The following is a 13,419-nucleotide window of genomic DNA, read 5'->3' on the forward strand; positions in this document are numbered from 1 at the left end:
GCTACTTATAGTATTCTAACACAAAACACTGATTCAACTTATTCGCCCTTTCAGGATTGCATTCTTTTGTAAAACCACATCGTGATTTGTTTAGAATTTTGCGCAAGGTTACACGAGAGCTATCTGCGATGTTCGTTTCTAATTTAACAGTGAAAGACAGCAGAAAGAGACAACCGTCAACTCTTGAGCTAGTGTTTTTTACTAACACATAGTGGGATTAACCATCACTTTATGACGTCTCCACAGCTTAAGAAGCGAGTATAATTGGTGGGATAGAGGATTCGAACCCTTGATCTTCAGATTGCGAGTCAAGCATTCTAACTATGCCGGTCCGTTTAAAACTATAGATATTTGGGAGATAAGATGATAAATAAGAAGAGAAAAAGTGATAATACAGAAACTGTCAACCGAGACGTCAAATTGACTTTGAAAGCTTTTCAAACTTATCATGAAGGTGACTGTTCATATTTATTTAACCTTGGTATCATTAAATGAAAGAGTACGGCACTGGTCAAAACTTGAAATACTTGGTCAGTCCTTCGAATGTATTTTGAATAATTCATGTGATAATGAGAGCACAAACTAATCATATTAAATGTAGATTACCAAGGAATTCAACCCAAGTAAAACATGGATATTGTATGTACTTCGTGTAATGCTTGTGTTACATGACATTGTTTATTTTCATTCATCTACTGTTACAATATTATTGTTGTTGAGCAGATATTGTGTGACGCGATGTTGTGTATTCTTATTCTGTTTCATTTGTTTCAGTATTGTGTGACACTATGTTGTGTTTCTTTTTATGCTCTTTCTGTTTCAATATTGTTATCGAGCAGTTATCATGGGTTTTTTGTTAACTGTTAGCCAGAAAGCTTTACAATTGGCTATTTGTGTTGTACCTGCCAAATGTGTCGAAACCCAGTTTTTAGCGTTATGATCCCACTGACTCTTCCCTGGACCACTGGAGCGCAGGTATCGGTGACATGATAGTGTGTTGTTCTTTGCCAGTATAGTTATTAAACAGGCAGTATGCGACACGATATTGTGTATTTTTATTGTACTCCTGTTTCAGTGTTGCTAAGCAACATTTATCTCAGAAATAAAGATGAATTTAACACCTCCCACGAGCAAGTAAGAATTTTAGGAATTCTCGCAAGAATTCAAAAACACCCTGAAGGGTTTCAGGATATTGAGTTCTTAGTCTTTGAAAGGATAACTTCATTTCGTACTCAAGTGGATACGAACAGAACTCTTCCCCCCTTCCCCCATAAATAGCTGCTGCCGACAAATATTCAGAGAATTATGTACTCTTATACAACATCCGAAGCCATAAGGCCACATTTCTGTCTAACTGGTTGGTGGATTAAACGGTTGTTTTTTTGCGTGTGTGTGTGTTGTTTGTTTTTTCTACCTTGGAGAGTTTCTGGCAATGTTCCAGTAGCTTGTCAGTCTGTTTGACGTCAGCAAACTTGGCTGATTAGATACCCAAGTAATGCTCATAAACAACGAATCGGTTCGTGGACGTTTATTGTTTGCTGGATACGAAGGAACGATTATTAAGAGAGTTGTATTACGTTAAAAATATTTTAAGTCGAGAAAAAATAAATGTGGGTTTTTATTTAGGGGGGATCTTAAGTAGATGATGGGATATCATTCCTAAACCACAGTTTAATAGGAACTTGCATAAACTTAGGCTAATGCTATTGCGAAAGTGAGAAAAAGAAGACTTCTTCACGAGTGCACGTGCAATTAACAAAATGACGTCAGAAATGCTGGTCAAATAGGGAAAATAAAACTTTAAAGTAAACTCATTAGAGACTTTGATAATATTCTGACGGGTTCTGCCATTAAAGTTCTTGAATTACCGTTTAAAAAGTGAAAGATGTCATAAAGGGGTCTCTTATTAGCAAAGAATTTTATGTTTTAGAAGACAATATCAAAGTGTTATAGAAAGTTATCTGAATGGCTTACTAATATTACTAAAGGTCTACATTTTTCATCGCAAACTTACTAACTGTTTCCTCAAAAAGTAGTGAATATCATTCTTAGCCGTTTTGCCACGTCAACATCCTTATGAAATCAATTTGGATTTAGCAGTGCAGTTACAATTGCACTTATATTTGTATTTCTACTCATAAAAATGCAGCTTATCACCCATTCTGCAACATAAAAGATTGCTTGTCACGTTTCTGAAACACCTACACCTCAGATATGTGAGGAACTGTTTGTGGTGTCGCATGAATTCGGAGCCGCCTGCCTGCCTCACAACCTCTGAAATAAAGTTCTACTACAGGGCTAAACCGTGTTCCTCACGTTTACTGACAACAAAGTGTATATAAAGTTACCATTGGAAGCGAGGGCCATGACATTACAAGCACAGCGTATAAAATTAAAAATTATCCATTTCGAACTATTAGTTTAGTGTATTTTAATGCCATGTTTAACACATTTACCGACTCTGAAAATAAGAATTTTAATAATTCTCACAAAAATTCAAAAACACCCTGAAGGGTTTCAGGATATTGATCTCCTCGTCTTTGAAAGGATAACTTCATTTCGTACTCAAGTGGATACGAACAGAACTCCCCCCCCCCTGAATAGCTGCTGCTTGGGGGTATGGACATGTCTTGGGAATTTGTACTGTTTTCTCGACAGTCAAATCACAGCTGCTTCAAGATTCGAAAGTGTCCACTGTAATAATGTTATCTCTATTAAGTTTAGAAAAGTAAACGATGTTCAAATATTGCAACAGCTCCGTTATAAAAATAGTGGTAGTTTCAATGTCCAATCGGTCAAGTGTTTGGGGTGCTCCACTCGCAATCTGCAAGTCGCGAGTTCGAATTCCTATCACACAAAACACTCTCGCCCTTTCAGTTGTGGGGGCGTTATAATGTGACAGTCAACCCCGCTATTCGTTGGTAAAAGAGTAGCTCAAGAGTTGGCGATGGGTGGTGATGACTAGCTGCCTTCCCTCTAGTCTTACACTGCCAAATTAGGTACGGCTAGCACAGATAGCCCTCATACAGCTTTTAACGAAATTAAAGTACAAACAAACAATTCAATGTTTGTCTAATCTAGACATACAGTGCAGCCCTTCTGTGAAACAACGGTATGTCTGCAGACTTACACCGCTAGAGATCCGGTTTTGATAGCCCTTGAGTAGCTTTGCGTGAAATTCAAAACAAACAAACAAAGCATCGATGAAAATGCAACTCCAATGACACAGCGATATGTCTGCGGACTTATACTAATAGGTAATTAGGTTATACTATTAGATAATTCGAAAAATATTGGCGGAGTTTTACATTAAAATTTTAGTCATTTATAGGTATAAGAAATGTGTCTTTTTTATGACTTCAGATATACCATTGAAAAACTAAAGCTTTCTTCTATTCGTTAGTGCTTTTATTCTTTTCTCAAACTTTTTTCCAATATTTTTTATCCTTACAATTAATGATGGAAAAAATTACGCATCATTTTTTTGCATGAAATCCTTACAATTAATGATGGAAAAAATTACGCATCATTTTTTTGCATGAAATCAAATTTGGTCACAATGTATCGCAAACAGCTTGTAATATCAGCCAAACATGGTGGGCGAAGGAACCAACTCCGAACGTACATACAGTACAGCATTGGTTCTAAAAGTTCTTCCTTCTGTTCTTGTAATCGACCAACAGGAGAACGTTAGTGAAAAGAAATCCGCGCCAAACTGTTCGAGAAATGACACAAGAATTGGGTATTAGCATTTCCACAAGTTCGGACCATCTCGAACAAATTGGAAACGTGATAAAGCTCAACAAGAGGGTTCTACATGAACTCAGTGAAAAAAAGTCGCCATTTTGAACAGTGCTCTATGCTGATGTTGTGCAACAGAAATGACCAATGTCGTGATCGTGACCTGCAACGAAAAGTGGATCCTTTACGACAAGAGAAAGTGATCAGTGCAATGGCTCAACTGTGACGAGGCTCTAAAACACTTCCAAAAGCCAAGGTTCCATCAACAGAAATTATGGTCATTGTTTGGTGGTTTGCGGCGGGTATTATCCATTACAGCTTACTCAGCTAGGACCAGAATATCACTGAAGAATTGGAAGAAATGCATTGAAAGTTGCGCGAAAAAATGCCAGCATTAATCAATCCAAGAGGACCAGTCTTGCTTCATGATAATGCTCGAACAAACGTTGCTTAAACGACGCTCCAGAAGCTCAACGGATTGGACTATGAAACATTGCTTTGTCCTCCTTGCTCCCCAGAGCTGTTGCCCATTGACTACAACTTTTTCAAGAACTTGTACAACTTTTTGCAGGACTAAAGATTCAAGAAAAGAGCAGCAGTAGAAAATGGTTTTAAAGGATTGTTGAATTCTAGGACTTCAGAGTTTTATCATCATGGGATAAATAATCTTGTTTCATGTTGGTAATAATGATTCACTATCTTAATTAATAAAGTTACTTTTGATTTTTTGTATTTCTTATTAAAGTTAAAAGTTAAAATCTGCCGTTATTTTTCGTGCAACCTAATAGTAAAAAATCGGGTTTCGATAATCGTGGTGGGCAGATCGCAAATCCTTTTGTACAATTTTGTGTTTAAAAACGAACAACAAAATCCATGGAAACAGCGCAGTGACTTTCACATGTATTTTCTTCGGTCTTTTCGTTCAAAGAATAATTGTAGTTGACTCTATTTACTTTACTGAGATTAACCATTAGTGTAGGCTGCCAGATGAGATTATTTTAAATAAGTCTTTCATCTCCAGTAGAAAGTTTTGAGCACATGGTGATTAAACTAAATTTAGAGCGACAGTTGAAGTCACGTGTTAAATAAATGTCTTTTGCTAAACTTAGTTTGCTGTTCTTGAACGGTTGCACAGGGAGGTGGGATTAAACTGTTAAATTACCTCATGTTTTGGTTGATTAACAAATATTGTCCGTTAGAAGCAGAGAAATAGAGTAAAACAAAGGCGTAATTGGGAGGTCCGTAGAGGTAAAAGTAATTAGATAGTTTTTCACTAAAGTTTCTTTAAATGCGTCCTGGGCCTGGTATGGTCAAGCGTGTTAAGGCGTGCGACTCGTAATCTGAGGGTCGCGGGTTCGCATCCCCGTCGCGGCAAACATGCTCGCCCTTTCAGCCGTGGGGACGTTATAATGTGACGTTCAATCCCACTATTTGTTGGTAAAAGAGTAGCCCAAGAGTTGGCGGTGTGTGGTGATGACTAGCTGCCTTTCCTGTCGTCTTACACTGATAAATTAGGGACAGCTAGCGCAGATAGCCCTCATGTAGCTTTACGCGAAATTCAAAAGAAACCAAAACTTATGGTTAGAATGGTTAATTAAACATAGCCCTCGTCCATTGGAGAATTTTATCCGAGTTCATACTAGACCCTTCGCGTGTGTGTGTGTTTCCTTATAGCAAAGCCACGTCGGCCTGGCATGGCCGAGCGCGATAAGGCATGCGCTCGGAATCTGAGGGTCGCGGGTTCGCATCCGAGTCGCGCTAAACATGCTCGCTCTCCCAGCCATGGGGCGTTATAATGTGACGGTCAATCCCACTTTTCGTTGGTAAAAGAGTAGCCCAAGAGTTGGCGGTGGGTGGTGATGACTAGCTGCCTTCCCTCTAGTCTTACACTACTAAATTAGGGACGGCTAGCACAGATAGCCCTCGAGTAGCTTTGTGCGAATTTCAAAACAAACAAACAAACAAACAAAGCCACGTCGGGCTGTCTGCCGAGTCCACCGAAGACCCTTTAAAAAGGTAAAGACTAAACACATGTATGTGGAAGGAGGGGGTGTATCTAAGCTATACAATATACCGAAATAAGTCTAATAATTAAATGTTTAAACTCACGTAACTGTACTTTATTAAGATGCCTTTTCTTTCGTGCTTACAATCTAAAACAATATGATACTAAAGTACTGTGCGCAAATTCGTGGAATAAACTAATTACTTTCAGAAGGCAGTTTTTTTTTCTTCTTCACAAATGAATTAAAAAATAAACAAATTACATATTGGAACTCCAAGTTCTCTAGATACAGAAAGCAGATCTGCTTCTTGTAAACAGTAGGATGGATGTTTTTAATTGCTATTAGCCGTGATTTATCAACTTGCGTTTTTCTAAATCCATTGTGTAGTGGCGTTAACTTGAAATCAAAATTTATAAGATGGTTCAAAGGAGTTAAAACGTATTTCCATTACTAACAGTACTACCACCAAGCAGCAGTATTTTTAATCACTAATCCAAGTGTATGATGAAAGAAACAAAGAGTACCACTGCTGACATTTACTCTGGTTGCCTTCTGGTGTTTACAAAGCCAGTTAAATGCATAACGTCTTCTAAGTAGAAGTTTTTCTGTTTTGTTTTTGTTGCATCGATTTTTACACACATAATGCTTAGGTCCACAAAGATAAAGGAAAAATGCTCATCCATCTTCTTACAACGATCTGCACGGGAGTCTATCGGTTTGTCTTTCATCAAAGGGTTTAGTAAAACCCTCGAAAACAACCGATGAAAGCTGTTAAACAACTCGTGACGACATGATACAAAAATAGTAATTGCCTTTATTTTTCAGACTTTGCAACTTTATTTTACGAGAATTTTATATTCGAAGAAAAGTTTTCGAAATTGGTAAGAGTATTATTCAGGTTTGTTTGTTTTCTGAATTTCGCGATACACGAGAGCTATCTGCACTAGCCGTCCTTAATTTTGCAGGGTAAAACTAGAGGGAAGGCAGCTAGTCATCAACACCCACCGTCAACTCTTGCGCTACTATTTTACCAAGAAATAGTTGGATTGACCGTCACTTTTAATAATGCTCCCACGGCTGAAAGGGTGCCCATGTTTGGTGGGACGGGGATTCGAATCAGCGACTCTCAGATTATGAGTAAAGCGCCCTAACCACCTGTTCATGCCAGGCCTATTCAAGTCAGTAGATTTTTATAGCCCCGCATAATCAGGTGGTTAAGACACTCGACTCGTAATCTGAGGGTCGCGTGTTCGAATCCCCATCATACCAAACATGCCCACCCTTTCAGTTGTGGCGGCGCTATATTGTGACGGTCAATCCCACTATTCGTTGGCAAAAGTGTTGTCCAAGAGTTGGTGGTGGATGGTGATGACTAGTTGCCTTCCTTCTAGTCTTACACTGCTAAATTAGGGACGGCTAACGCAGATAGCCTTCTTGTAGCTTTGCACGAAATTCAAAACAAACAAAATTTTTTTACTATCAATATAAGTGAATTCAAACTGAGTGTTAACACTGCTATAACATAAAAAATTAACACATCATACTAAGATGGCGTTAGTTCAAAAGAATGTCTTCAAATAAACCAGAATTGGCTTCCCTTTAACGTGCCACACCGGCACAGGGGTAAGTCGATAGACTTCCAACCCTTACATCAAGGGTTCGAATCGTCTCGATGGACTCAGCGCATAACCCAATGTGGCTTTCATATAAGAAAAAAAATTTTAAATATTTCGAAACGTGTTGTCTTTTTTTATTACAAAGGTATGAGACAAACCATCTTAACGAAATGATAAATAATTGGTCAATGATATTTATAAGGATTTATTATACAATTTAAAACAATGATAGAGCACTAAATTCGGATGGATGAAGATTGAATAAGACCCAGGATAACTTCTTTAAAAATCCATTTAACACACTGTTATAGTGTTATCGCTGTTTTCTTCTGATAAACTTAACAGTCTTCTTAATAGTTCCTTAATATTGATAAGTTTATATAATCTAAAGGTTATTTTAACAAACTGTTGCAATTATATTGTTGTTTCTTTCTGATAAACCTTACAATTTCCTTATTGTTTTCTTACTATTAGGACGTTGTTGTTGTTGTTTTGAATTAAGCACAAAGCTACACAATGGGTTATCTGTGCGCTACCCACCACGGATATCGAAACTACTATTAAGAGCTTTGTATAATGGATTTAATATTATATATTTATTTAATATCATGTTTACTTCAGTTTAATATATATTTAGAAATGCATGTAACTTATATTCTTAAATTTTTAGAAGATTCTCGAATGTAAGAATCGACAAAATATATTTTACATTGTTTCCAACTGAACTTTCGAGAATTTCGCCTAAAGTTTATAAATCGAAGTGCCAAGAGACATTTTTCAGAATATTGTTGGTTTGCTACAGTTAGTATGCTATAAACCTCGAAAGCTATAACTGTGATAAACGCTTCTTAATCGGAAAACTATAGATATTTGACAAGGAACGTTTATAAATTTAAACATTAGAAATGTTTAACTTCAATAAATTGATTTGAAACATTAGTATTTCTTCGAGGATGTTACATATTTTCGTCACGAATAACTAACTGGCTAGCTTACCTTCCCATCAAATGTGTATCAGCATATAATTAATTTGCGCATCGTGAACCGTCGATAAAATAATTAGTTCCGGACCAGATAGAAGATTCAGTATTGTTTGTAAAACTTTTGTATATAAATTATTATTTGTAAACCGTTATTAAAATTGTATTATTGTTTATGTATATTAAATATATTTGTGTTAAGAAAGAAAATTGTGTTTATCAATCTTGTTGATAAATATCATAAATTTGTTATGTATCGATATGCGATTAATTCTAAACTTCAAGCTGTTTCAAAAACATAGTAAATCGGAGGGTCATTGGTTTCAATCCTCGTCACCGAAACTTTCCCGCCCTATCAGTTGTGGTGGGCGTTATAATGTTCGATTAATCCTACTATTCCTTGGTAAAAAGCGTAGCCCTAGTGTTGGTGATGAGTGGTGTTGAATAGTTATATTTCCTGTAGACTATTACTGCTAAATTAGGGATAGCTAGGATAGAGATAGACTCGTGTGGCTTTGGGCAAAATTAAAAACAAACGAAACTCTATAATTGTTTGTTTTGGAATTTCGCACAAAGCTACTCGAGGGCTATCTGTGCTAGCCGTCCCTAATTTAGCAGTGTAAGACTAGAGGGAAGGCAGCTTGTCATCACCACCCACCGCCAACTCTTGGGCTACTCTTTTACCAACGAATAGTGGGATTGACCGTAACATTATACGCCCCCACGGCTGGGAGGGCGAGCATGTTTAGCGCGACGCGGGCACGAACCCTCGACCCTCGGATTACGAGTCGCACGCCTTACGCGCTTGGCCATGCCGGGCAACTCTATAATAATCAGTGATGTCGTAAAACCCACTTGTAGATAAATATATATGCAAAAACGGCTCGTTTGGGTTGAGAAAATATTTTACGTAGAAAAGCGAACAACGTTTCGACCTTCTTCGGTCATCGTCAGGTTCACAAAGAAAGAAAGAGGTAACTGACCGGAAGCTGACCACATGTTTGAAAGGGGTTGTGTAACTGAGCGTCGGAATGTAGAGGGCGGTGTTCTAGAGTAAACGTTGTATCCTGTGTTGTCGCCGTTGTTTCACTAATTTGTTTCATAATATTGATGCTTTAATGATGACCTGATCAAGTTCTTCATGTTGTGCTAAAAACACGTAGGTCCAAGAAGTCTTGATAAAACTGAAAGCGCTCGGGTTATAAGGGTTTTTATTTCAGTCTAATCAGGTTCTTCGTATTCTATGTTATACCCGTTTGAATTATTTTTCTTCCGAACAGTAATAGTGTAACTAGGACGTGATGAGGTTCTTTGTATCCTGTGTTGTACCTGTTTTTACTCCGAACAAATTCTTCCTATCCTGTTATTTGACTTTTTTTATTTAAGAGTCCTTTTCTAGTCTGAATTTAAATTTAAATTCAAACTTAATTATATGCTTTATCTTGTTTGTTCTTTTTCTTCTAGTGGCGAACCCACCAGAATCCCAAGGGACAAAAGATGAAGGAAAGACTCCTGAGAGTGAAGCGGATCTATCACAAGGTGCGTTCGTTTTACACAAACTGTATCGATGTTTCACTATGATTGTGTCTTAGAGTTTTTAGAGAGTATCTTCAATGAAGATTTTATACAGTGGCAATAAATAATCTAATTTATTTCCACACTGGCGACATCCCTGGAGGAAACAGCTGCCTTTTGTTTTATGACGAAAATGTCCGTTTTGCTAACTATTCGCAAGACGGGACCATTACGTTGTTATAGTATATGGATAAGTTTATATCAGAATACTGTGTCGTAATAAAACCTTATGACTGTGCTGATTGTGAATTATTCGTTTTTATCGTTCGCATGATGAATGTAAGAAGTGGACTGTGCTTATCTGATAACATATTTATAATTTTACGTAGTATATTAACTTAAGCAGTCCATCTTACCTTACTTCATATTCTAAACAGTATTGTCAGTAAGAATTCATTTTAAGCGGATTTTGAACAGGGTAATTTTAACAATATGTAATAATTCGTTAAAACGACTGATTAGGGTAAACTTTCTCAGGCAAAACGTCGAATATTAGAACAATAAAGAAAACTACTAAATGTTCTTATATGATTTTGGAGACATGTTTATTATGGCGTTTGTTTGTGGTTTCCTGCGTATAGAAAACTTACTGAACAATATACGAAAGGAGATTCATATTAAATTGTACTTTCTTCTTTTATATTCTGAAAAGAAGTGTTAATTACAGTGTGTTTCAAGTTTAAGTGTTGTGAATGGGAGGGTTTTGATAAGTTAAACCTACGTCATCTTCCTTATGAGTCCCCAAATTGTGAAAAGTAAGTCAAATATGATATTTTATTGAAAATAAATAATGTTAGTAAAACAACGAACTTATTACTAATTATTTAAATTTCAGTTATGAACATACAAATCGCAAGAAATATAAGCATTACGAGTTAGAGTATACCCTAGATTAATAATAATAATAATACCCTAGATTATTAATAATAATAATACCCTAGATTAATAATAATAATGATACCCTAGATTAATAATAATAATAATACCCTAGATTAATAATAATAATAATACCCTAGATTAATACAAATAATATCAACACTTCGTTTTATTTTCGAGAAGAACAAATTGCATGTTATTAATGCATTTTAAAAGTTAATTAATTATTAAAAATAACACAGTTAACTCTATTGTACAATGACACTAATGACACTTCGAAGTAAAACTTTCTATGCTGGAAAAGCCATATTTGTTTTGTTAACTGACAGTTTCAACGTGAATTGAAATTTAATGTTGAATAATAGTACGACGGCAACTGGCAACTACAACAACAATTTGACACACGTATGACGATGACAAGCAATTCATTCTTGAAAGTTTCGGAACATGTGCATTCTATTTTTAGCTTACCGAAGATAGAAGGTTTTATGATTTGAACAGTAGAGCAAAATCCGTTAATTACAATAACTTCACTGCCCCAAATCCCGAAGAAACAATAAGATATTTGATTTAGTATTGAGGCTTATAGAAGCCTTAAACGGACAGAGGGGTTTGTTATGTTGTCTTACTAATAATTTATAAATCTAAAATCGTTATCGGTGACACTCAAATAATGACTGAATGACATTTTGTCATAGAGTGCTATTAGTTTTAGTAAAATAGTAGATATTGCTAATATTTTTAACCTACATTTTAATATATAATCCAAAATGTTTATATACTTTAAAAATTTAATTTCAGTATCGAAGCAATCAATATCTCATAGTAATCACAGCTTTATGACTTATCATGTAACGTGTTAAGAATAAAGGAGAGATTTGTTTGGTATCTTAGGAAGAAATGAAGCGTTTTAGCCATATTTGCATGTTGCATTATTTTTAACCCAGTTTTGTGTAGCAAATGATTTGGGGTCAACCAAAGCCTTTTGATAAAGGAAGAGACATGGGCATTCTTTCTTTACTATCTGTTTATACACTATTGCAACATATTGTATCATTTATGTTTTTATTGCAACGCATAAGTTTTCCTAGTGATGTTTTTTCAACTGCACAGTGTGTATTTAACTTCATTATTTTTCAATACACCATGCCTCATTTTACCTGAAATATATGTAGGCTTAGTAACAAATGACCCAAAATAGGAAGAATATTCCAGAAAATACATTTATTTTACCTCAAATACATATAGGCTTAGTAAAAAATGACCCAAAATAAAAGAATATTCCAGAAAATATGTTTATTTCTAGACTCTGGAATGGCATTTTGCAATACTAATTGCGTAATTTTTAATATTTATCCACCTCAACTCATGTGGGTGAATTTTCAACAATATTTTTATAAGCGCACTGGAAAACAGCCTGTTGCGACACTCAATAACAGGAAAACAATATGATTTATAGTTTTCGTGAGTTTTTAATTTAAAACTCTTTGAAGGCAGAGAAAACAGCAACTTCTATTTACTGACCATTTACAACTGAAAGAGAGAGAGATAAATATTTTTTTTTTCTTTGTTAAATTTAAATTATAATAGTTTTGATTACTGATTCGATAGTTGGTGGATTTCTCGTTCGTCGGACGCACACTCGAGGTGGAAGCATTTCCCAAGCAGTTGGACAAGGCGATCGAAGTCTCAAAACGGAAGGTTCTACTTTCGTCACGTTTCCACCAGTCGATGCGGCTGACACGAAACAAACTTGTGAAAAGGCCGCTTTAAGGTAGATACGAAATCTTGAAATAGAATTTTTATTCCAATACGAAATGTATATATTTATGGATAAAATTCAATGTTTTGATATCCTTAATTTTACATTATTCATTTAAGTACCGAAAGAACCTCGTGAAGAAGTGAATATTACTTTCTTCTGTTCAAACGATGATTATACAAGTACTCCGTCACACCAAACATGCTCGTCCTTTCAGCCATGGGAGCGTTATTATGTTACGCTTAATCCTACTATTCGTTGGTAAAAGAGTAGTCCAAGAGTTGGCGGTGGGTGGTGATGACTAACTGCCTCCTCTCTGGTCTTAAACTGCTAAATTAGGGACGGCTAGCGCAGATAGCCCTCGTATAGCTTTACGCGAAATTCAAAACAAACAAACTATACAAGTAACGTCCTCTGTTCTACAGTATATTCATAATGGAAGATCTTCATCTGACGTCTGTATTTATTGTATATAATAATAAATAACATAGTTCTAATAATACTCAAAGTCGTTCTATGACTTCTGTGGCCTGGCACGACCAAGTGGTTGGAAGGATTGAGTCGCAATATGAGGGTCGCGAGTTCGACTCCCATATCTCACCAAACATGTTCACCCTTTCAGATGTGATGGTGTTATATAATGTGACGATCAATCCAACTATTCATTGGTAAAAGAGTAGCCTAAGAGTTAGCAGTGGGTGATTATGAATACCTGCCTTCACTCTAGTCGTTCACTGCAAAATTAGGGACAGCTAATGCAGATAGCCCTCGTGTAGCTTTGCGTGAAATTCAAATAAAATACCTAACTTTTGTATGTGTGTGTTTCCTTGTAGCAAAGCCCCATCGTGCTATCTTCTGAGTCC

The 13,419-nt window shown here is 36.1% G+C and overlaps 1 protein-coding gene across 2 annotated transcripts in view; it reads left to right on the forward strand.

Moving 5' to 3' along the window:
• LOC143228964 (dual specificity calcium/calmodulin-dependent 3',5'-cyclic nucleotide phosphodiesterase 1A-like) overlaps positions 1-13,419 on the forward strand; it is a 147,350-nt gene that overhangs the window by 86,646 nt on the left and 47,285 nt on the right. For both annotated transcript variants that reach the window (XM_076460501.1, XM_076460500.1), the window contains exons 2-3: positions 9,808-9,882; positions 12,406-12,568. In XM_076460501.1, the coding sequence (XP_076316616.1) occupies positions 9,808-9,882; positions 12,406-12,568 (238 nt within the window). The remainder of the gene's footprint in view (positions 1-9,807; positions 9,883-12,405; positions 12,569-13,419) is intronic.

Source organism: Tachypleus tridentatus, chromosome 10 (genome assembly GCF_004210375.1).
Source record: "Tachypleus tridentatus isolate NWPU-2018 chromosome 10, ASM421037v1, whole genome shotgun sequence".
NCBI lineage: Eukaryota > Metazoa > Arthropoda > Merostomata > Xiphosura > Limulidae > Tachypleus > Tachypleus tridentatus.